The sequence below is a fragment of the Glandiceps talaboti genome, chromosome 6, assembly GCF_964340395.1.
Source record: "Glandiceps talaboti chromosome 6, keGlaTala1.1, whole genome shotgun sequence".
In the NCBI taxonomy this organism is placed as follows: Eukaryota; Metazoa; Hemichordata; class Enteropneusta; family Spengelidae; genus Glandiceps; species Glandiceps talaboti.
In genome coordinates this window covers 19,345,229-19,373,015 of record NC_135554.1, presented here as the reverse complement: position 1 = coordinate 19,373,015, position 27,787 = coordinate 19,345,229, and the positions used below count along the sequence as shown (strand labels likewise).

The 27,787-nt window shown below is 35.4% G+C and overlaps 1 protein-coding gene across 1 annotated transcript; it reads left to right on the top strand.

Moving 5' to 3' along the window:
- The first annotated feature begins 242 nt into the window (after positions 1–242).
- Positions 243–27,787, top strand: LOC144436545 (CAP-Gly domain-containing linker protein 3-like). The gene is made up of 11 exons (XM_078125361.1): positions 243–351; positions 5,924–6,302; positions 12,509–12,764; positions 13,124–13,470; positions 16,855–16,990; positions 17,868–18,005; positions 18,645–18,776; positions 18,991–19,114; positions 19,853–19,908; positions 20,465–20,534; positions 25,814–27,787. Exons 2-11 carry the CDS (start codon positions 5,979–5,981, stop codon positions 26,202–26,204), a joined length of 1,974 nt encoding a protein of 657 aa, XP_077981487.1. The 5' UTR covers positions 243–351; positions 5,924–5,978; the 3' UTR covers positions 26,205–27,787.

Here is a 27,787-nt window from a genome sequence, read left to right as displayed (position 1 = left end):
ATATTGCATCTGCAAATGTAAATCATATATGATATCGCGAACATATTCCTGATAATTAGTGACTGTACATTGAATAATAATTCATTTTTCACATTATCCATAATTATTTTCTGTGTGTGAAATTATTTCGTATATTTGACACGGTTGACGTCTGTAACTCGAATTTGGCGTACTGAAAATACAATGCTTTATTTACTCTTTTTCATGCTGGGTCAAAGGTTACGTTAGTCACTTACCATCGATTTGGACGCGACGCGCGTTGATTGTCATAAAACTCCACGAAATGAGCAAATATAGTGGCGTAGACCGAGGTTACTCCACCAGAATGCAACGTTATTCATACTAAATGAGGTGAGTTGACAATTTAAAGACATTAGGTCATCTTAGTGCCATGCAAATTATTGTATTGTATCAGGACGTCCCGATATAATTTATCCAAACGACTCTCGCGGATCGCCCAAGTGCGAGCAGCTGTTGTACGTGCCCCTGCACGTAAAAACCATCATGTTATAATATAAACAGTACGTTCCTGAGAACGTAATTCTAGCATTTTTGTGTCGTTACCGCAACCATTTAATCTTTACCAACAATATACATCCTCTGAAAATAAGATCGGGATTACAGACGTAAAACACAAATTATGTTTTGTATGTTTGTTGATCCCGGCTGCTGTGAGATATAAATATGGTCTGACATACAACAACAATATAATATCCACAACGTTGCTAAAAGGATTACAACTTATTTGCCATGAATCTCACCCATCAACACGTACCACCGTCAATTGAAACTTCCCTTCAGCATATCGTAGGAACTAATCGCAACACCAAGTATGGTATTGATCATTTGAGGTGGACTGTTTGTTTCGTCTGTGCATGGAAGTATCGGGGGGGGGGGGGGGGGCGATACTTCCATGGTTTGAACACTTCCATGGTTTGTACAGTACGACTGAAACATGTAGTGTTAAAGATCAGTCGTATGTGATTTTTTTCTAAGACACACTTGTTTTAGCTATCTGATAAAGGTTTGTAGAATGTTATAGGACAGTGGATTTCAGGATACATATAATTATTTCAAATATCCCACATACAATAAAAAATGTGCAGCTTGTGTGATGCTCCTTTGTTTTTTGTTTATTTTCAGTGTTTCCTAATTTGTGAAACTGTGAAAAACAATTGACAAACTGAGAAAACTAAGCAAAATTGACATCTCTTATATTATATGATACTGAGGATGTACTATACTGTTTAGAAACCCTAATTTAGTCAATTGATCGGAGATTCTGCAATCTGTGAAAGCTTTTCTAGTAACAACTAAGCAACACATCATTTTGAAAGTCAGAGACAGTGAGAGGTCAAATGAGTAAATCTAAAATAATCTACTTTAACAATAAATTATCTTTGATAAAAAATTCATAACGTTTTAAAACCAACAAACCTAAAAATTATCTACAATACCAAAAGCTCAGATGAAAAATCAAGATGTAATATGATAAATATGATTTTTGAGACTGGAAGGAGTTAGAAATCCTGAGTGAGACAGGGTTTCCTTTTTAAAAATAGAAATGTCATCCATAAGTATGTTACTGAAAAGGTCAAAGGTCATCAAGACATGAGATGCCTCAAAATACTTCAGGAATATCAAATAACTGAAAGTTATGCTGTACATGAAGATTAAGATCTGATGACTTGATACATTTCAAGTGTTATCTATGTCATTGCTAGCCTTGTACTAAGATCTTGGATCTCTGCTGTGAATGTTGCCAAACAGAAGTTGAGGATGACAGCTAACCAGTACATGTACGTCTCTCAGACAAGCTGACAGCGTCTTTGGCACTATGCAGGCTGATGTGTCACAGTGTGGCCACATAAATTTAGCAGAATTGCCAGAGGGTATGGCAGCTAGAATATATGATATTGTATGTACATATATGTAACTGTAATTAAAAGAATATGGGTTTCAAGGCATGTAAACCCTGTTTGACTACAATACCACCAATCTGATAAGTTAATGGAGTGGAGGTTTGAGTTTAGTGGAGTCATGATGGGCGAATGATTAGCTTGGAATCTGTAGGTTGCAGGTTCAAGCCCAGTTGCTGCCGTTTCAACGGTTTGTTTCTGAATGGCTAGGTTATGCATCGTAGGTTCGTATTCGTTGTGGATGACTTGGAATCTTTAAGTTGCCAGTTTGAGCCTCACCACTACCGTTTATTTTGGCATGGCTAAAGTCCTTGGGCAAGATTTGAACTACGATTGTGCCTCTGTCAATCCAGCTGTATAATTGAGTACCTGGTAGGATAGAGGTTGCAATATGAATACTTTAATCCTATGTGCTTACAGAGGCTGCAATGGATTATATGTAGTGAGAGCCTTCTCAGGAGAAAAGGTGTATTATATATAAATTCACATTATAATTTATGCAATACCTGTATGTAAATTGTAACCAGATTTAGTTACTTTGTACTCTCTTTGTACAGTTAAAAACTATGCCTGTAAAAGTGTTCATAAATTGTCTGTGTATTTCATATAGGGTAGATGTATTTACAGCAGTAAAAAATATCATAGACAGTTAATTTTGCTATGGGCCTCTAGTCTAGTCAACCACTGATAACATGAAACTCATTGAAGAGTTCTGGTACTTTACACAGTGTCTACTAAAGATATGAAATGAGTTGCTTAGTTATTTCAGACAGGAATTTCACTGAACTAAAGTACCATTCATCCTTTGATCAGACATGGATGACAAAGATATTTAGAATGATCCATACATAGCATTTGAAATTGATGGAATGTTAAATACAGTTGTGCATGGTGAAACATGCAGTGTACATTGGTATAAGTCTGGGTTTCATTTTTTTTAACATTTCAGTCATCTGTAGTGCTATTGGATAGAAAGAATTAGTGATACTGACTTACTTGATAGCATTTAGAATTTAGATTTTAAACTTTTAACAGTAACGTAATGTAGACTTTCATAGCATTACCTTGAAAAGTGCACAGTTTATTCAATGCAATGTATAAATCTGCAGGACCTCAACACTGTAATAATAAAGTGAAAACCAAATGTTTTATAGCTTATGATGCCAAAAATTGGGCAAAGATGAATGGTGCCACACCTTTTAGGCATCATAGCATTTGGTCTTTTTTTTTACAGTTGCTTTACACACTTTGTGGTAGCATTTACTGGGTGTGATCACTTAGCAAGTCACACTTTCATCCTTGATTAAAGATATTTCAATAAAAGTCCTAGTTTTATCCCTGGCAAGTTTTGCATCACAAAAAAAAACGAGGACACCATTTGTTGTTAGACTACCTGTACTGTTGCTAAGTTTATGTACCTCATAGTTAGCTTGAATTACGTTGTCATGGCAATATCACAAGGTCAACAATAAAGTTGTAGTTTGGTTAAATAGTGTCCCTGAGTAACATGATGGGACATGTCTTGCTTTGATAAAATAGATCATTATTTGCCGTCTACTTGTAGTTGCCAGCACTGCCTACACTATGATTTGCTACCTAAAAAGGGCACTCTATCATTGTCCTTTCAAAAGCCTATTATCTGTGTGTTTGTTTGTGTACATTCTTTAGGAGTACACATTGGCTAAGTTAGCTATATTATACAATGTGGGAACATGACATGTCTTTGTCAAGCTTGGCTTCATTGCTAAAAAAAAACTGTTTTCTATAATTTGCCATTTTCAAAGACCTAGTGTATAGTTTCTGATTGGTTGTTGTTTGTACTATGTAGACACACACACCCATATATACTTTATTACTGTATGTGATATATTATTAACGCTTGTCCAACATAGGATAGCTTGACTTTGCTATCCCAAGATTACACAAAACTAGTCTGTCATTTGTCATTACAAATACCTACTGTGAACTGAGTTATTTTAACACATGATACATGTGATGGTTATAGTGGTATGGTATTTTAGAACATGTCAAGTACACTTTATTTGGCAGGTAGTGCAAGGGAAAATTAGACACTATAGTAAAACATTGATTGTCTGAATTGCTTGCTTACTCAGATTTACCTCATGTCCCTAAAGTGTTCGGTGCTCTGTTGTTCATGATAGCAAGAGTTATTGTGTAGAAAAAAACGTACTTGTGCACATCTTCAGTTAAAATAAAGCCATAGATATAAATACCTTCTGTGTATTATCTCTTTGCTTGTGTTGGTAAATTCTTGAGGACACACATTGACATGCATATCATATGTTTATAAATTATACTAATTGGGGACATGGCATAATTAGTATGTGTGATTCACACTCATTCTTTGCATTGCATATCATCACGTCAGTGTAGTAAGTTTGTCTCTGCCTATTACAATTGCATAGCAGATATGACCTGTCTGCTGTGACACCACGATATACTTTAATGACTCTGAGATTGTCCTCAGCTGCTCACCAGATATCAAAATTATGAGATAGAGTAATATATTCACGGCAGTAGAGGGAACAATTTCTGCAAGAGAACTTTAATCATTCAATTAAATCATGTTAGGAATAATTAGATGTTATTTCCCAACATTTTTCTCATATTTGGGAATACAGGCGACCTAAAGGGGCAAATTGTGTGTCACAAGTATTTTCTGGCTGAATGAAGAGAAATATTGCCGAACAATATAATTATACCAATGCCAGTAATATCAAAGAAAAATTGGGGAAAGTAATGACAATTTTGAACGTTTTGACTCATATTTCGAAAACAGCAGAACCAGTGACATAGACATGTTTGTGATGACATAGATGCACATTGTCATGACATACATGTAGAATGACCAGAGTATATATTTGATATTCTATATTGTTTTGTTCAACTTGGCTCATACATGGTGTAAGACCAAATATAGCCTTTTACATGTAGCAGTCCTGGATGAAGACAAGAAGAGAGAGAAGAGTTCCTTATATGTGACTGGGTATCAGGTTTTATTTCATTTGATTTATCAGTAGGGGTTCTCATTTCTTATCTCTTCAACAACCATTAACCTTCCCCTAGGGCTATTATGAGGACACTTGAGATATGATAGTACAGACAATATCTGACCAGACAAAATCTCCTGATAAGGAACAGTAATCAGTACATATCTGAGATTATCATCTGTATTTTAAGTTATCTGTAGAGTAAAAGATTTGAGATTTGTTGTCACTGTTTTTGACACAGATAATTTGATGCTTCTTTAACATTTAACTTAAGATTGGTGATTTAGTAGTCATTTTTTTAAAACAGATCATTGGCATTTTGAGTTTTCTTTTAATAGCGTTTTAATAATTTATGCAGACAGGATAGTTTTATGGCATAAAGTTTGTACGTTTGTATCTTTATTTAAGAGCTTTTCAAAGTACTCAGATATCAGAAATTTTGGTAGTAATTCTCACTCCAAAAGGAAATGCTATCAAATTGTCAAAATTGAGAGACATGATTTGCTGTTAAAATGGTCACTGCAAAATAACATCCTTACATGTGTGAATACTGTAAAACCTAGAATCATGTCTTTGTGAAAGACAGCTTTCACAGCTTAATTATTGTACTGAGAATGGAAAATGCAAAAATGTGTGTCTCTTGTGCATTAACACATTGTGCAACGATTAATCTTTGGGAATTGTAAAAGACCACAACATTTTCTCATAAAAATTATATCTTTGTGTAAGTTTTACCTTAAATAAAATTGTAGAGTAATTGAAAAAATAAATAAAAATAAAATGAGACTTACCTGAAAGAGTAAGTTAAAATTTGATAAGAATTCTAACTAATCGTGGAATAGTATGAAGGGATCATGTCATTCCGTAGTAACTATGGAATGGTGAAGTGCAATTAAAAATTGATTCCATAGTAACTACGGAATGGTGAGGAGGTAGAAGTACCAATATCTTGTAACATTTTATTTTGATACTTGTTCATACTTGTCTTTGCAGGGGGTGTGTCCACAGAAAGAATGATTGACAGCCCACTACTGTGAACAAGGATTACATGAAGACTTTTGAGTTGCCTACTCATCATGCCAAAATGACCCTTGAGGATGAGAACCAGAACACTAGCCGAATGAACCATCATAGTGGGTTTACATTGTTAGATTTCAATGTACCTCAGAGAGAGAACCCTACAGTGCATTGCGTAGAGGAGGCGCCACTGTGTGAACAATGCCAGAGACTAGATTTAACCTTCTTTGATCCTCACTGTCCAGGATGTTACAATATTTTAATGAACCAAAACACTCCCGTTGCACAGATATATGCAATCATAAGACAATGGGTGCCACAAACACAACAGAATATAGAGGTACTTGGACAAGAGGTAGGTATTGTGTTTGGCTTATCCTAACCCTCTTTGGGTCAAGTCCATGTAAAAGAGAGCAGCCATGGCAGGATAACCCTAATCCTGCCATGACCGCTATCTTTACATGCCTATAAATAGCTGTGTCTTCTCATATGCCACACATTTCTGTCTTTGACACTAGAGCTACGACAGAAACTCGGTTATTAAATGCCCTCCAGAAGAATCTTAAAACATACTTATTCGCTAAAGCTTTCAATATATAACTGCACAGTAAATCTGTACTTTGCTTCATATATATGATACAAGACCTCTAGATGTTTTCTAATTGATTGATTGATTGACTGATTGATTGATAATCATATGATTTTGGTTTGTACTGTTTGCATTCATTTCAAGGGTGGTATATCACCTCAATACTGTTATATAATATTCCTGACTCTAGAACCATAGTTTATGAAAATGCCATTATTTTCTGGAATGTCATTCCCCTTTAAGGAAGTGCAGACAGGTGCAGCTGTGATCATGTACAATGTAATTGGATGTATATATACATCACACAGAGTTCACTGGATTCTATCTATATCTGTACATGTACACACTGACAGTTGTGTGTATCACAGGAGAGTTGGCTGGGAACTATCTGTACTTGTACGTGTACACATGTACTACAATTAGATTGTGTAGAGGAATATCCTAGAGGTTATGTGTGGTCATTCATGTAGGCTGGGGTATTTGTTATTCTGTGCCGAGTTAGTAAACAGTATTGTGGTCATACATGTAGGCTACAGTATTTGTTGTGGTGTGCAGAGTTAGTAGACAATATTGTGGTCATAATACTGGGTAGCCCAGAGACCATGGCTTTGATAGCTTGAGATAGTGAGACCATGACAACTTATTATTCTCTATGCTGTAGACTGTGGTACTTGGTATTTTGAGTAGCCTTAATAATGCCAATGTTGTGAGACCATGGATGTATTAGTGAGACAGAAGTTAACTCTCGTCATGAGTTGAGGGAAGCCCCAGGAGTGGGGTTGGGGGTTACTAGTACTTGAAAATGTGTCCATTTTGTATTTGGGAAGTCCTAGGTTCAAGTTTCCATATCTGCAAAATCTGTTAAAAATTGCATAGATGTCCCTTAGCTTGTACAGTTGTAATTCGTAATTTGATTTGGACCCAGTAAAATACCCACACAACAACTGACCCACTAAATCAAAATCGTAATGATCATCGCCAGGAAAGAAATAGAGACACGAGAAATGAATACTACATGTATGACAGGAGAGGACATGAAATGTACACAATGTCTCCAGAAAGACATCACAGTAATACACCTGGATGGCAAGATGGATACAGAAAAAGAACACGGTACTGAATCAACTTAAAATATAAATAATGACAGTACAACGTAAAAGAAATAGAAAAAACATTAATACAATGTCATCAAGTTACCTTACAATTGGCCACTGGAATACAGCCGGTCTAAGGTATAACTACAAACCCAGACAAGGAACTATAGACAACAAAACAGAAAGTTCACTAGACATAGAGTCACAAATCAAAGACTACCATATATACGCAATGACAGAGACATGGCTGAATACTGAAAGTAAAGAACTCATTCCACAACCAAAGGGATATTACACATACCACAGTATTAGACCCAAAAACAAGAAAGCATGGAGGTCATCAGGAGGAATCAGCATTTTCATCAAGAATAGTATCAAAGATGGAGTCAAGATTATACCAACTACAAGTAAATTCTCACTATGGTGTAAAATTAATAAAGAATTTTTCAACCTTGAAAAAGACATTTACATATGCACAACATACATACCACCCCAAAATTCCAGTTTCTACAATGATAATGACTGTAATCCTTATGAAGAAATCAACAAAGAGCTACAACAATATAACACTCATGGACATATACTTATACAAGGTGACTTTAATGCGAGAACGAACAACATTGATGATGTAATTCTTGATGAAGAAGACAACATACATATAAACATTCCACTACCAGACACATATACATATGGCAAATCAGTCAAACGACGAAGAAACACTGATACATGGAAAAATCAATTTGGTGAAGAACTAATACAACTATGTAAATTAAACCATCTACAAATACTCAATGGACGGACATCAGGAGATTGGTCAGGTCAACTCACATGCTATGGTTATCATGGTGCAAGTACAGTGGACTACACATTAGTAAATGAAGAACTACTAAAGTATATCATCCATTTCAAAGTTGAGAAACTTCATCCATCAAGTGACCATTGTCCTATCAAAACTATCGTCAAAATACCAAAATACCGACAAACTACTGATACCAAGGTAAACCTAAAACCTGCACATCAAAGCTACCAATGGAATGCAATGAATAAAGAAATATACAAACTATACATGAAGACAAAGGAAAGCGAGGATATTGTGACCACATTTACAAAAAATAATACAAATAACACAAGTAATGAAATGGCAACGAAATTCCAAGAGATGATACATCAAATAGCAAACATATGTTCCATAAAGAGGAAATCAAAGAAGAAGACACAACGAAGGAAAATGAATTACACAGATAGACAGTGCAACCTGAAGAAACAAGAACTGAAAACGATTGCAAATATGCTACAAAGAAACCCAACGGATGGTACACTTAGAATAATGTACTACACCAAGAAAAAAGACTTCAGGAAATATGTAAAACGAATGCAGAAAGACAAACAACAAAAAATACTATCACAAATAGAGCTTGCAGATGAAAACAAACATGTACAAGATTTCTGGCAGAAGATAAATTCTATCACAAATACCAAAGAAAACAACAAATTGAAAGAAATCCCGCACACTATATGGACTAAACACTTCCAACAAATTGGCAAAAATAACACTACCACACCGGATAGAATACAAGAAATAGAAACACAACTAATACAATTAGAAAATGAAATGGAAAACAATCATGAATTAAATAAACCAATAACACTATCAGAAGTGGTACAAGTGACAAGATCAATAAAAAATAATAAAGCAAGTGGACCAGACGGCATTCCAGGAGAACTAGTAAAATACAGCAACATCAAAGTTAAACAAGCACTGACACAAGTATACAACAATGTACTAGATACAGGAATCTATCCAAAAATATGGAATACCAGCGTTATAACCCCAGTACACAAGAAAGGAGACAGGACAGACACAAACAACTACAGAGGTATTTCAGTTGGTAATGTGATAGCTAAATTATTTAGTATGATCATTAACAATAGAATATCAAACTATCTGGAAAGAAATAACATCATCCACCCAAACCAAGCAGGTTTCCGACGCAAACATAGAACTATCGACCATATTCTTACACTGCACACTATTATAAAGAAATACCATTCAAGAAATAAGAAAATCTACTGTTGCTTTGTAGACCTCAAAAAGTGTTTTGATACAATTTGGAGGAAAGCACTACTCTATAAATTACTATGTAACAACATCAACGGAAATGTATACAACATAATGAAAAACATGTACACCAATATGAACTTCATCGTGAAATTAACTGACGTGATAACAGAAAAGTTCCAAATTGATAATGGAGTTAAACAAGGCTGTCCACTAAGCCCGACATTGTTTAATATCTTTGTAAACGATTTCACTACCGGACTCGCAAACATTGAAACAAATGCACCAAAGCTTAATAACAAAACAATCAACAGCCTGTTGTATGCAGATGATATTGCATTGATGTCAACATCCTATGAAGGAATACAGAATGCACTGGACTACCTTCATCGATACACAACAGACTGGCGATTGCAAGTAAACACAAACAAAACACAAATAATGGTATTTAGAAAATCAGGATGCAAACAAGATACAAGACAATTCAAATGTGGCTTGGAAGAAATAAAAACTACAGAACAATACACATATCTCGGTGTAACATTCAAGACAAATGGCTCTATGAGCTCCACAGCAACCAGATTGTCAGACAAAGCCAGCAAAGCTGCAAGAATCCAGTCACAGATATATTCGACAAAGATAAACAGTACTAAGATAAAGGAAAAACTCATGAATACAACACAGCTACCTATCCTGACATATGCTGGCGAAATATGGGGTGTTCTCCAAAATCAAACAACTTGGGACAAAACAGAGACAGAAAAATTCCATCTACGTTTTTGTCGCCAAATATTAAATGTCAGCAACAGAGTGAGCAAAATAGGATGCAGAATGGAACTTGGGAGAGAACCACTGATTAGTAGAATATACTACTCAGCAATAAACTATTACAAATACCTCAAGACATTAGACAATAACAACTTAGCCTATTATGCAATGAATGACATGGAGAACAATGATTACACAGGTTCATGGCTAACTACCTTTGAACACAATATACAATTATATAACAGCAAGAATATCAACAATTTAACAAAACAAGAACTATACAACTCAATTAGACAATATTATATCAATCAATGGAATGAAAATAACAAAAGGGAAAACTCTAAGTTACGTACATACAACAACTTCAAAAATTCCCTGGAACAAGAAGAATACATTAAAGTAATGAACAATAAACAACACATCAAAACAATAGCCAAATTTAGATTAAGTTGCCATCAACTTGCAATTGAGAAGGGTAGATATACAAAACCAAAAACACCAGTAGAAGACAGACTATGCACACATTGTAAAGAAATAGAAGATGAAAGACATCATCTAATTCATTGTAAATTATATACAAAACAAAGAGAAAAAATGTTTAGTATTATCACTACCCTCAACTCAAACTTTATAAACTTAGATAGAGGAGAGCAATTTAGATATATACTACAATCAAAACATAAGGATATTATAACCGCTCTCTACATATACCTGGATGATACATGTAGTCAATAGACACACACTAGAACTACTGTATACTTTAATATTTATATTTCATAGATCATTATTAACTTTATTTTGTTTAAATACCAAATTAGAAATGTAAAATTTTCTAAACGGCTAAAATAAAGTGTTATCTTATCTTTATCTTATCTTAGCACCCTAATACTAAAAACAAGTTGTTCTCTTTCATGAAATTCTTTTCATTGCTTATAGACATTTCATTATGCTTTGCACAACAGTTGTTTACCATGTGTCAATAACACACTGAATGGTTATAGCTAGGAACCGTCATATCACCCATTCATTCTGCACATGTTTTGTACATAAAACACTTCATAAACATGCAGTTTACTTCATAAAGGGTGGCATTACATTTCAGTCACCGTGACCTTTGACCCCCAATGTACTGAGAAGTGCTTGTAATGTAAGTCATCTAAACCAGCAGTTAATAAAACTAAATTTATCTTCAACAATGATAATAAATATGTATTCTGTGTGTATATAATGAAATTGATGTTTTCAATTTGTACTTAGTGACACAGTAATATCAATTTCATATGCATTCTAAATTTCCCCAGGTGGTGTTAATTTCATCGTAAGTTTCGCAAAGTGATATGTATTGATTTCTTTCTGCATTTCTTCATGTGGTGTTAATATGATTTTTAATTTCTCCAACTAGTATGTATTAATTTCATTGCAAATTTCTCCAAGAGATATGTAATAATTTCATTGTAAATTTCTCCAAGAGATATGTAATAATTTCATTGTAAATTTCTCCAAGAGATATGTATTAATATCATTCTAAATTTCTCCAAGTGGTGTTAATTTCATTCTTATTTTAGCACCATTTACTGCTAAGATTAGACTGCAGTAAGATGAGAAAAATTCTATATACAATGTAATTCAGACCATATTGATACGTGTCTTTTATATAATGTATGCAAAGTTTTGTGGAGTTTCTGAAACTGAAACAATTAAAAACAAAAACAGAAGTATTTGAATTTACTAAGAATGTGATCAGTATTTTCCATGAATGTTGAGAATCGGTGATTTTCAAACTACACTATGCAGAGTAGACACCAAATAATCAGTCAGTCCATACACAGTGTAGTAGACGTACTACTGAATGAATCTGGCCCACACCGTTTCCAGCCAAAATTTGAAGTTGAATATCGCCTCCTAGTGGTCAACATATAAAATCTTTTGTTTTTCCAGTAACCAGAATATGATGTATACAATGCTGACTCTGAGTCTCAAATAAAACCAAAGAGAAAGCACCAATGTTAGCAGTTTTAACTTTTAAAGGCAAAATATTGATTTGTCTATAGATATTAAAAAGAGGATCCCACATAGATGACAGAGATGGTTTGACTGATATGACATTATTGATGTATGCCTGCAAATCAGGGGCCATGGGTGTTGGTGATCCCACTGCAGCTGTCAACTTTGCAACACTTCTAATAAACAAAGGAGCAGATGTCAGTATTCGATGTCGTTGGACTCATATGTCAGCTTTACATTATGCTGTGTATTTTGATGTTGCACCACTGGTTAGACTTCTTCTAAAGGCTTCCAGGGGACTAGGTAAGGAGATGTGTGCTTCTGGGATATGAACTCTTAGGGTACAGGGTAAGAGATGAATTACTGGAAACTTGAAAAATTGGATATCGGATCAATTGTTGTGGAGGTATTGTCTTTCAGGGGAGAGGGTAAGATTTGAATTACCACCAACTTGAAAAATGAATCAAGTGTTTCTGAGATAGGCACATTCAGGGGACAGGGTGAGATGTGAATTAACTGGACAACTTGGATATTATCAAAATTATAACCAAATTATAGCTCAAAACTGCAGTTTAGAATGACCATGTGATAGACAGACTCTAACTCTATCATATGGTTTTGAAAAATGCATCCAACATTTGATAAAAATGTATTTCTTCCAGATATTGATAGTACTTGTGCTGAGTATGACAACGGCACTTCACTGCACATTGCTGCAACAAGTTGTAGTTTTGAAGCAGCGAAGTGTTTACTGCAGCACGGAGCAAACATCAATGTCAGGGACGACCTTGGCCGAACACCCTTGGATTGTATTCCTGACCCAGATGCCATAGACTTAAATGCTGAAATGTCTAGCAATGCCATCAAGTTGAAGAGAATGTATGTCACTGAGTCAGAATTCCAAATTCCAAAGTATAACACTGTGAGCTATGACAGCGTACCTGGCAAAGTGTTGTTATCGTCGTTAGGACTGAATCTGGGCGACAGAGTTATGGTTGGCGGAGTTAAGGTGAGTTTTGATACCTGCATATATTCCACAATAAGGAAGTGCAAAAGTTATTGATAATACAGTCTCTAAAAAGTACGAAAACCAGTCATGTTTCGGACTCAAAACTTTTTTTACAAAAGTGAGATTAGATCATCGTTTTCGAGTCAATGAAGAAAAGGTGTTTTGATAAACGTATCATGATACTGATAGTTGTACAAACATTTTTTTTATAACACCTTCTTTTGAAATAAAGTATTAAAATCACTTTTTCAAGTCACAGTGAGGTAAAAGAAAATTCTGACAACACAATTATCCATTGATAAATGTCACTAATTTTACAAAAACCTTGAAAGTAAGTTCGTAAAAATAGTTCACAAGTACATTCCATTTGCCTCATGACAAGAGATGTTGACCATTGTGGCCATAGATGGCGCTGTTCAGTCCCTTTCAAAACAAGAAAATGTAGCTTTATCGAAATGTATTGTTCAGATGGCTTTCTTTGTTTGGTGTGTGTGTGTGTGTGTGTGTGTGTGTGTGGATGAGGGTGCTATGGGTTGTATTTTCAGAAGTGTGCATGGTGAGTTGAATAATGGCCTATAAATTATAACCAGAGACCACAAAATGATAGTACTTTTTGCATCATTTTGCAAAGTTGTGTGTTTTCACAAATCAACACATCTAGACATTTTCTTGAGTATCAGACCTGCTTAGCAAACATACTTTATGGCTTAAAATTCCTTTGAAAGAAGATTATTTCAAGGTGGCCTGTCGAAAAGTCAATGACCACACGGATGAAAGCATGAAATACTTGTAAGGGGATAAACCACTGCTTTCAATAGAAAACATGAAGCATGTGAATACCCTTGTTAGCATGTGGTAATTAGTATGCTAATCTTTATTCATGTATTGATTATATGCTAATTAGATGAAGGAAATTTGGAAATCACAACATAGTCTATGATCAAAACATGCACAGGCATGTGGCCAAAGGGAGGGGGGGGAGGGGTTGTAAGAGTAAAATGTGTTTGTGTTTGATCTTTTCCCGGGATTTGTACTTTTGGAAACTTCCTAATTTATTGAATAAAACCTACTCAAGAGAAAAGAAATGTTTTTCACCAGTTTGGACAATTTAGGAACAGTGATCAGTGTACCAGTATGTGTGTGTGTGTGTGTGTGTGTGTGTGTGTGTGTGTGTGTGTGTGTGTGTGTGTGTGTGTGTGTGTGTGTGTGTGTGTGTGTGTGTGTGTGTGTGTGTGTGTGTGTGTGTGTGTGTGTGTGTGTGTGTGTGTGTGTGTGTGTGTGTAAGAAAACATGAAGCATCTGTGTGGTCATTGACATTGGAGGTCACCCCTTATACCTTCACTGGTTGTGGTAAAATTTCTGAAAGACTACACATACAGACTAAGTTATAAATAAATAAATATTACTATGATGGCAGGATATATTGTGTGACTGGGTTGCCCTTCATCTTGAAGTGTTCTGGACATGAAAAAATGTTTTAAAGCTGCACTAGCTGAAACTGGAACTTTTAAAAATCTGTTTTGTTAAAATATAAATTAATGAATACTGTACACCTTGAACAATATTGAATCATGGTCACATGTGGGTATAGTATGATGTAATAAATCCAGTGAAATTGATTTGTGGGTCTGAATCATCACCCCCAATGCAATCACACTTTTTCAACGCTGCAACTGGAATATTTTGATCAATATTGGTCACATGTGGGTAAACACAGTAAGGTACGTTACAATAAATCCAATCAAAGTAATTTTACGGTCCACACCCAAACATCAGCACCCCAGTGTAGTCACTCTTTCATCCTATTATTTAACTACTTATGCATAAAACTGGCCGTCCTCTAATAGTAAACATTTCTACTGTCTATTTATTGAATTTTCAGTTAATTTGTAGTTATTCTTGGATATCTGATTGAAAAAAAGCAATATTGCAGTAACAGCTAGTGTAGGTTTAAAGAGAACACCATCCCAACTATTTGTAATACTTATGGTGTAGTGAGAGAAAGTTAAACTTGAGACAGAAGCAAACTTTCCATTTTAATCTATGTACAATAAAGTGATTGTGTGTTTAGAGGAAGGGGTTGCCTGGTGGGCGTCTGGGTGGAAGTGTGGGGGTGGGTGGGTGTGGATGGGGGTTGGCTGTCTTGGCTGTAGGATATTCGTGTCCATGTTGGTGGGTATCTTTGTGTTTTTTTGCATTGGAAATGCCTTGCTGTGTGTGTATATATATGTATGTATGTGTGTGTGTGTATATATGTGTGTATTTGTATATATTTTGTATGTGTGTATTTGTGTATGTAAGTGTTCAGTAACTCTGTTTATATTGTAGAGCATTCACGTAATCTATAGTTGACTTGGCAGTGACAAAGAAACGCTTAAACTACAAAAATGGCACAAGAAGTCAGACATGGCTAAATCCCAACCTGAGGGCAATGGCTTTTGATTTGGCATTATTGGATAACAGTGATTGAAATTCCAGAGTAACGGTCAGACTTGTAGAGAGTCAACAGTCTTCAACTGAATAATACCAAAATACAATGAACTGTCATGTCACTGTTATCTGGTGAATCTTTCATAACATGCTTTGTGATTGGTCAGGTGTGTCACTTCAATGTGCTTTCTGTGTCTGTTAACCAATCAGTGACATGGTTTCATCATGATATGATGAAGGCTGTGCTGTTTATCGCTGTCTCAAAATTATGCAAATCAAGCACATTTTTAGTTCTGTGTTGCAGAAATATCCACTTCAGACAGTCCTGTAGTCCTGAGTGTATCGTAGAGATATTGAAGTAGGGTACTGTTATATATAGTCTGCTTCAAAATTGAATACCTTCCCACCAAAATTATGACTAGCATACAAAATTTGTGATTTTCAGTCAAGTTTCAACATCAATGAATATTGCTTGTTCTTGAATCATATTCAAAAGTGGATTATCTTCTTCAGTATCAAAATCATCATATTTGTACCCCAAAAAAAGTGACAAAAACTGTACACTTTTAAAGTTGTAAGGTGGCTCAGCCAACAGTATCATTATAGATACTGAACACCAAGTCAAAAATGTGTCGTGTCCATGTGTTAATGAAAGATTATTTTTTAATATGAAAATACAAAAACTGCCCAGAAATTTAGGAATCAAGTGAAAACACCCATTACATATAAAACTAGATATTTGGTGGTTTGGAAGATTGTCAGTGACATAGAAATTGCTGTTTTGGTAACCATCACATTTCTCAATATGGCGCCCTCTTGAGACTGGAAAGGGTACATGGAGTGTCTCTGTACAAACATTGTAATGTAAAAGAATGGAAAGTCTGCAGTGATGTAAAGATTATGGTCTGTAACTCAAATATATATTTTTATGCTAAAATGTTTCTCCTTTTTTAGGTGGGAACTCTAAGATTTTGTGGTACCACCCAATTTGCAACTGGTCAGTGGGCAGGAATAGAGTTAGATGAAGCAGAAGGTAAAAATGATGGCAGTGTGGGTGGCATCTCTTATTTCATATGCCCACCCAAACATGGTAAGTTTTCATCCAAAAATCTTCAGATAAGTTGAAATATACAGATCTCAGTTTCTGATCTCACTCTTTTTTTTACAGTAGTTTGATGAGCAAACATGTCAACACAGGTGACTCATTTATTGGTTTTATTGTTTTGTGTAACATATGTCGGCTAAAAATACAGTGAAAAATATATGTATGAAAGTGTACACCACTATTGGATATGCCTGTATGAAAGAAATGCATTCTACTTTAGTTTATATTGTTCCCAGGCAAAGAGTGCCATCAAAACATATATACATTGTACATGTAATGGGAAAATACTTAGAAACACACACACGCGCACACACACACACACACACACACACACACACACACACACACACACACACACACACACTCACATACATATGCACATATGCTTATGCACACATACACATACACACTCCTATACACCATACATCGGATCCACATGCAAACATTACACATATGCTCTAATATACACCAAACACACATACATGTGCATACATAGTCACACACACACACACATTGTACTCGTACACAAACACAAACAAACAAACAAACAAACAAACAAACACAAAAATGAAAACAACACAGACTAACAAGTTGTTAATTTCTTTATTTCTGAATCTAAAGACTTGTAGAATGTATTCCTCCCAATCAAATTTTCTGTTAAAAACTCTCTACATGCCCTACAGACACTCCATTATGTTTTCAAGTCATGAAAAACACACAAAAATAAAAAATATGATGAGTAAGATTTGATGTTGGCATGGATATAGACCACCAGCATACCTCATGGTCTATGTCTTAAAAAAGACATGATTCAAATGTCTTGTTTTCAGCAATTAATGTGACTTCTTGTATTTTCGTACAGGTATTTTTGCGCCAATATCTAAGATGTCCAAGCCAGGTACATCACCTAGGGCCCCAGGTACTCCCAGACGTGATAGTTTTGGTCAGATCAACTATGGCAAAGTTAGACTTGGTCATGTGACTGCCAAGATTGATACAGGTAAGGATGTTTTAAACATGTGACTGTAGTCCACCATTACTTGTAGAATTGCATATTTAATGGTCTGTTTACCACACAAAGCAAAAATAACCTGAAAGAGTGAACATCAGCAGTGGATGATTAGTAATCTTGTCTATTGAAAAGTATTGTAGTTGTTTGATATCTAGATATGCAGGCATATATGTAATAGATACACATGTATACTTAAAGTCAGCATTGACAAAGGGGTTTATAGTTGGCAACGCTTTGGAGAAGACACCAGGGTTTGTGTGTGTGTGTGTGTGTGTGTGTGTGTGTGTGTGTGTGTGTGTGTGTGTGTGTGTGTGTGTATGTGTGTGTTTATATATAATATATTTGCTTGTGTACAGGATGCATGTGTATGTGCTTGTATGTGGTCATGTTTGTATTATGTACGTATGCATGTGTATGTGTATGTGTATGTGTGCAAGTACTGGTATATGTATTTCTTTATCAACCTAGTGTATGTGTGTTTGTGTATGTATGCATGTGAGTGCAATAATATGTATTTGTTTATTTACTGTTTGCACGCATATTTGTGTATGTGTGACTAATACATACTTTGAGTTGTGGAAACTTTCACTCTGTTTACATTTCATGATTGTCATATTGTCTTGGTAGGTCTGCGACGTTCACCATCAGGTCATAGTATTACATCAGACACTGGTGACATAGAGACAGGTGATAAAGTTATAGTAGCTGGACAGAGAATTGGTATTGTTAGATTTAGTGGTAAGACCAAGTTTGCACCAGGTAAGGGCACACATTTTTCAAGTAAGTGGAATGTTGTGGTGTCTTCATTTCTATTGCCTAGTATTTCTATATCAGGAATTTTATTGTTTTAATGTTTCAACACAAATGAGTACAAAATGGCGTATATATTTTCAACTAGTTTTCCAGCTCAAAGGACGCTAGATTCAAATCTCTTTTTACACTTGAACTTTGACCTTGACCTTGATTGTTGTAGGTTGGTGGTATGGTATTGAGCTAGACAAACCAGTTGGTAAAAATGATGGCTCTGTGTCTGGAGAACGCTATTTTACCTGTGAACCCAAAAGAGGAGTGTTTGCCCCTCCATCTAGAGTAAGAAAGTAAGGTTCAGTCAATTCTATCCTTTCATAATATCTACACGGTACATACTGTTACAATAAAAATGATGTTGCCTTTGTGTTTCTCACATGTGACATGATGTTTTTGACAAAAAGATAGACACATTTTATCTATTTGTCGGATAACCAACAGGAGCTAGTCCCATTTATAGGCTCCTTTGGTTCAGTGTTAGTGCAGGAGGAAACCAAAGTACCCAGAGAAAACCTGCTTTGTACGGTGAAGTCAAACTGAATGTACTTCTTACGTACTCAAGACTAGCAATAACAAAGACACAACACACATACAGCAGGATCCTTTACCCAATCACGTCGTCATTGAAAAGTGATAAACACTAAAAACATCACACATGGACTTGATGATTTAATGGCTTCAGTTGTTTACATTCTAACTGATAATCAACATTTCAACTTGACTACTTCTACATCTCCACTGTGCATGGCACCTGTATAATTGTTTCTTTTGCATTTGAAGTTGTCTGTGTGAGTGTAAAATGAGTTACGTCACATGAGGGAAACACGAACGCAACATCATTTGTGTTGTGAATAGCCAGACTGTCTTTATATGCATCAACTTTTATACGGAATGTGCTACAAAAGCACACACCTTCATAATTTTGTAGTACTTACCTAATTTGACAGTGTCACACATTGATATGTAAATGATAAAATAGAATACCGTCCTAATCTGGTCAATGATATGTTATTTATTTCTTATACCAGATGGTCATCATTTACTGGCTCCAATGAATCCCTCAATTCACTGGATGGAAATAACAGTAAGTAATAAAAGTCACTCTGACTCTGAATATTGTACTGTATTACAAATAATGTGAGGTTGTTACTTGATATCACTCCTTTTTGTTCAAGCCATATCACCATTCATGTTGTGTTTGTCAGATGGGGTTGGGGGTGGGGCAGTAACTGTTTCATGATACTCTTGTTTTACACACCGATGCTTCTTGGGGTAACATGTAACCGATGCACATAACCAGTCACAGTTTCATGTTACCATCTTTTTACAATTTCTTGAGCACAGTCTATTTCATGATGATCCCTCCTCCTATATACCAGTCCCAGTGGAATGAAACCCATCCATCAGTTATACCAGTGTCAAGTATGAAAATTCCCAGTTCCATGACTCCCATATCCCCATTACCAGTGCTAAGGGTGGAAGTAACATAAATGTAAACTGTTTTATGATGCCCATTCTTTCATTATCAGTGGGGTGGAAATTAATATGGTTACTGTTTCATAATATCCATTGTTCCATAGTAGGGTAGAGAATATACTCATCATTGACTGTTTCATGATACCCTTCTTTCCATGATCTAGGTATCAAAACTACCGGTAGAGCAAGTGTTGGTGTATTGAATCTGAGTGCAACAAAGAAATCACCAATCAGGTAGGGTCGTCATTATCATATTTGAATATATTTGAATAAATAATCAAATTTTATCTTTTTAGTAAATTTCACAGCTGTGTTCTTGCACATTTGATGACAGAATACTACACTCAACAATATACAAACACAGCATATAAAGCCAATTTGTCCCACACAAATGCCACATAGATACATGTATCACACAAATGCCACATAGATACATGTGTTACACAAATGCCACATAGATACATGTGTTACACAAATGCCACATAGATACATATGTCACACATAGATACATATGTTACACAAATGCCACATAGATACATATGTTACACAAATGCCACATAGATACATATGTTACACAAATGCCACATAGATACATGTGTCACACAAATGCCACATAGATACATGTTTCACACAAATGCCACATAGATACATGTGTTACACAAATGCCACATAGATACATGTCACACAAATGCCACATAGATACATGTATCACACAAATGCCACATAGATACATGTATCACACAAATGCCACATAGATACATGTTTCACACAAATACCACATAGATACATGTGTTACACAAATGCCACATAGATACATGTGTTACACAAATGCCACACAGATACATGTGTCACACAAATGCCACATAGATACATGTCACACAAATGCCACATAGATACATGTATCACACAAATGCCACATAGATACATATGTTACACAAATGCCACATAGATACACGTGTTACACAAATGCCACATAGATACATGTGTTACACAAATCGACAACAATATTACCTCACATCAGATGTCCAACAAATCCCACCTGATAATCGATTGCTACAAATATTGCAACAAATTCATACCATAGTCACCGTGTAACTAACATTAGTATGGTTTTAGCAATGCAGGGAATTGTGTATTTGTAATAGATGTAAAATGCATAGAATAACCGAGCTATTAACTTTTTGAAATTTCATAACCTAGACATAAACTATATCTTTCACAGAAAGTGCTACAGCTAGTCCTAATTTGTAAATAATATATAACTCTAATGAGAGTATAACATTTTATATAACTCTAATGAGAGTATATATAACTGAAAGTGACTAATGAAGTCAAAAGCGGTGTTTTAGTTAGTGCTACTAATAAAATTAAAATCACGAAATGTGAAACAAAACATCAATTGGTACGACAGATATCTTACTAACATTGCTACATTTTATTGTGTGACCAAATAAATATCTCAGTTAGTAAGATTGTTGTCAAGCCAGACCATATTTTGTTCCAGACTTTCAGGATTTTAATTGTACAACTACAAACATTTAAATGGCTTTTAATTGCGTTCAATCATCACAACTTGAAATTTAAATGTTTCCTTTGTGTTTATTTCAATTAACATATTACAGACTCACCTTGGCATTGTAAAAATAAACAGTATGAAATCTATACTGTAACCATGGTGAACAATTTATGATTTCTTAGTACAACCTCTCTCGCCTTTTTTTGTGTGTGAATATGAAAATCCTGTATATCCAATGTTTTGAGGGGATAAGGTACCAATAACAAGGTATTGCAAGATTAATAATCCTCTAATATCGATATTAAACACTAAAGTGACTGTATTAAATTTTGATAGCAAAATGTTGGCGAACACTCATCTTATTAGTGTGTTTTATATATTTCATAATATCTTGCACCATGATGGTATATCCTTACGCATGATGGTACGTCTTTATGCATTGGCCAGCCCCTTTCATGAGTGCTAGCTGATAGACCTGACATGACACGACATATCTTTCAGACTACTAATAACTAAACACTGATATGAACTGATTATGGACATTGTGACTATTTTGGTGGGGCAGTCATAACATATTCTGTTCAAAGATTTCCCAACCAGTACTTATTTTGCTATTGAAATTGCTTCCATTTTCTAGCTATCCACATCAAAAAACAAGTCAGAAAAGAGTCAACTCTGTTACTACAGTATGGAACAGTTTACCACATTCAATAAGTCAGTCTCATGCAGTCTAAAAGTGTATTAAAGAAATCGGTTAAAAACCACTTAATGTCTCAAATGCTTGCCAACAGTGAAAATGAGTGATGTACATATTATTAGTTGTATTGTCATTTTCAGAAGTCACTTTAATGTTTCTATGTACATTTTCCATATTACCCAAACTTGCTTCAATTATGTGACCAGAGTTCTTTGCCAACCGCCATTTTGAATTTTTGAAATCGAGGACCGCAATGGAAATAAGTATCAATTGCTTTCTTGTGATATCCTCGGCAGTATTTCCATTTCCATTTGTATTTTTACTGTCTATATTCTATTACCAAATAAATAAATTTGAGTCTAAAAAAAAGCATAATATCAAACTTGGTCATAGAGAAAAATGATAGAATTCTCGGTACCTGCAATAGCTAGAGGGTCAAAATAGAGCAAAAGGTGAAGCTTGTGGAGCAGAAGTTGTGGTGTCAACCAAGAAATCGAATGTTCCTTATTTTTATCATGCACCTAGGCAGTAATATTCTATTTCAGGTACTGGGATTAAATTTGAGATTAAGTGCATGAGAGTGTGTGTGTTACTGAAGTAGGTGATTTGGTACTCCATACCATAACTGTGAATATATAGTAACCATGAATACTTCAGAATTCATGCAATGTACATTGTATAAAAAAACATGAGAGCCACTGACGATTGAGTTGGTACCCAGTGGTACCCGATGGTACTTGCAAGGCAATCTTTAGGAATGTCAATTTGAAAGACATAAACAATAGTTGAGTAACCAGGAAATTAGAAAGGAGAGAGCACAGAGCATTAAATATGTGAATTGTGTGCTTTAACTGAAGTTTACAGAGCTGTGACCTTTGACCTTGCTGAAGTGTGACCTTTAACCTTGTCAGAAAAAAAACGTACAAAATGTATGGAGGAATGGATATACAAAATTTAATGTATTAGATTCTTCAGGTCATTATTTTGTGTGGTATCATATTGTTATATTAAAGTCAAACATTTCTGTTTAACATTTTCAGAATTAATTTTTCTCAATTTGTTCTGTCACAATGAGAAATATAGGAATACAGCTTAAGATGATAAAAACAGTTATAAACTGTTGTTTGTTTTGTTTTTTAAAAAACACATTTGTCTCTCCTGCAGTGCATAAATCATGGAAGTGTAATGAATATTAATTTTCAGAATTCAACAATTCATTCATGTATGATAACTCCCCCCTTTTTTCCCCTAATGTCATAGGCCTGATAGTTTGATCTCACCTCCCTCCCTTCTCCCGGACCCCCCCCCCCCTCTCCCCTCATAGATCAGGATGTCTTGGGTGTACTTGCATGTTTCTTTCATGTCATTTTCTATGTATGTCCATGTCACTAATGCTCTTCATGTTCTATTTTCCTTTTCATGATAATTATTGTGGTTTTTGTAAATAAAAAGGGAGAGGTGAGTTGTAGGTCAAGATTTATCGGTCGGTCACGCGTCAGGTCAGGACAAAATGTTGCACTGCTAGCCATGAATCTTACCAACTTAATTTTTTAGATATTAAGACACATTATAAAAGACAGTAGTACTCTATTCCTATCAATCTAAAAGGTGGTGTGTGGGGCAAAGTGGAGGTTTGATGTATTAGTGTGTTTCTATAACTTTGACCAAAAATATGTGAAAAGGAAAATTCGTGTATACTTGATGCATCGTTAGACTTCAAGAATGGACAATATTGTTTTGGAATTACGAGGAAATGTACTTTCGATTAGTGAAAAAAAGAAAAATACAAAATGTTTAATGTACATAGTTTTCTCAAGTTTTGTATCCCATGATATTGAATTGAATACTTTCCTAGTGTAGGATGGCTTGTCCCGTTTTGTGCTCTTTGTGTTTTACTTCTGAAGGTTTCTGACATGGTCATCATTTCAGTGCCCAAACCTGATCATGTTCAGAAACCTTTGATCACTGTCACCTTACATCACACATACACGACGTGTGTTTCTCTGTGTGTCTGCCGGGGCAAGTGTGTGTTCGTCTGTGTTCGTCTATGTCTGTGCATTTGTGTATATTTTGTGCATGTTTTGATGCTCTTTTCGTGGCTATTCCCACACCATAGCTTCTTGGTGCATCTGTTTTTGTAATGTATTGCGGAACTGAATTGTTGGCATTGTAATATAAAATAAAAATAAAGAGATGTGATCGTATTACCCATACTAAAGAAGGCAACCATGCATTTATGATGTATTAATAGGTACAAGGATACCAGCAAGCAAACTGCTCGTTTGATGTGGCAAATTTGGTGATTGAGTTATAACCCCATAACCTTTGCTACCTACATCTCCCTAATACACTACCACTGAACAATCATCTAGAGCTTTATATAGCCATGTGACCCCCTGTAACCACACTCCCTCTTTTGGAGAGAGAAGTAGTAGGGTCTATGCCATAGAAATGCTGGTGGTTATACCATAGGGTGAGCGTCAGGAGGGGTGAGGAGGTTGTAAATGTGATCTTTTGTTGTGGTTCTGCTGCAAGTACATAACATTATTGACAACCAAGCATCTATATAAAAACACAACTAATAGTAGTTCACATTGCGGATAATGTAAAAGCGCACTGCAACAAATACATGTACACAAATTAAATCAACATTAAATTGCTTTATTGTGGCACTCCAGTTCAGAGAGATATGAAGACTGGCAGATATTGTGTAAATACACACATTACACATATGTGTGTGTCTTTAAAAGCCAGTCTTAAATCTCCCTGGATACACTTCTTGCATCAACTAACATAAAATAGACCTTCTTCATGTGTAGAGGGCGCTGTCCAAGTGATTGGCTGGAAGACTATGAAATCTGACAAAGCCAGAATTTTTAGTATGATGTGAAGACATAATTCATTATGATAATTCATTATGATAGGCCAAACTTCTTGAAAGTTAGAGTGTTTTTCAAAATTTAAAAATGAAATTGATGTATTTCTAGATGAAAAGATTCACCGTTGTGTCCACTCCTTTGGTTACTAGACACTCATGTTTAGCCTTTGGTTAGCAGGAGTGCGAACAACGATGGATATTTCAATCTAGATGCACTTAATCATAGACCCTCCACCAGTGGCGGGTCTATGATTTAATACTGAATTTCTGTAACTCGACATGAAGAATACTAGTGACCTTTCACCCCTGGACCATGGCTTCAGTAAGAGCCCCCTCTATGGCCTGGAAAGGGTCTATCAATTGTATCTGTTATTTGCATATTTTTGTAAAATTGCTCACTTCCTGTCAACCACTTTCAACAGGTCAAAGAGTGTGACTGGCTTACAAAGAACACAGAGATCATCACTGACTTCATCTGGGGAGTTTCGTCTCCAAGAAGGCATGAGCGTTTACCTCAACAATGAACTTGGCATTGTACGTTACCTTGGCCCAACTCACTTTGCAGACGGTGTATGGCTAGGTGTGGAGCTTAGAACAGCTAAGGGTAAAAACGATGGTTCCATACAGGGGAAGAGATACTTTACTTGTAAACCAAACCATGGTTTGTTAGTACGACCTAGTCGCGTCAGTGTGCGGGGCATCAAGGGAGACAAACTACTCGGAGAACAACATCAACAGATGCATTCAACACCAAAAGCAGCTAACACTATGTCTCCAAATACATCTTCCGCAAGTATCCAAACTAGTCAGTAGACTACACCATTGTGTCAGATAGTCACATGACACACAAGTCGACTGTAATTGGTCAGAGATAGTCATAGGACACAAGTGTATTGTAATTGGTCAGATATAGTCACATGACACATAGCAAGTCTTCTATGATTGGTCAGTTAGGCACATGACACATAATTAGCATCCTCCCAATTATTCAAAGAGAAAGTTCCATGACACATATCACACCTCCTCTGATTAGTCAAACAGATTATCACATGACACATTATTGGCATCATCTGATTGGTTAATAATGTCTAAAATGATTCCATCTTGGAAATATCAACACAAATTGACAAAAACTGAGCAGTTAAATCTATCACAAAATGTGAATTTGGTTAAATAAATCCAAAGCTACAGAGCTATAGGAGCTAGAATATAGAGACTTCATTTTATCCATGACACAAAACTTTTAGTTGAAAGCAATAATCACAAACATGATAAAGCCAGGAATATGGCAGTGTACATCTGAAGGACACTTTTTTGGACAAAACGGGTACTTACACAGTGTTTGGGAACCCTGGTAACAGATCAGACAAATCTGGTAAAACTAGTACAGATTCTATACCGTGTATACATAATATATGGAAGATACCAGTATATGGCAGAGAGCCTCAGTAAATAGCCAGGTATAACCTGTTTATCACTCATACAAAAACACTGCTTTATATGTGATCAAACTTTGACGAAAGTGGTCAAACTAGTAAAAAGAGATACTCAATTTAGCTATACAGTTTGGTCTTCATGTCTATTCCAAGACATTGTGGGAAATATCCTTTAAATCATAGAAACATGTTGTTAGGTGTGTGTAAATGTTGTGAGTATACTAGGTATGCAAAAAACATGACATTTTCAAAAGTGCCATGTGACATTTTTCAAAGGTGCCATGTGACACGTATAAACCTTTGGGAGTCAATGTCATTCAACCACCAGCTGTTTCAAGTCACACTTTGTCATTTTTACTGAAAAACAGAAGCGTATGGACACCAAGCTAACTTCCAGTAGAGATCCTGAGATGAGGGTCAATGCCTCCGGTGCCATCTGAGGTGGACTTGAAACGTACTATCACTTTTACTAGTGTATCCACCAACAAGGAAAATCTGTGTTTAGTGTATTGGACTGAATTTGAATTACAGCCACTTCACCGATCATCTTGAAACTTTAATAAAAACATTTGGTGTTTGTATTGTTGATTTCTTTTGATATGAATCACAAACAGTTGTACAGAGAGAAAGTGTTTAAGAATTAAAACACAGTTTGAGTGTATAATTTATTTTGCTTGAAATGTAACAATAGTTGTTTTATAACTTGATATTATGACTGTATTGTAGACCTAGTGAAGTACAGTGAAACCTGTTTGTATTGACATCAGTTTATTCCAGACACTTCTGTCCAAGGAGGGTGATGTTAGTCTAAAATCTGCCATTATTCAGGTGGAAATCTTGTGCCATAATTTACTAATTATAGGTAAACCACCTACATGTAATTTAGGTGAACACTAGTAGTACACCTTGGGAACACATGTAGATTTTACTTAATATGTATTGCTCTTATCACAGACATTG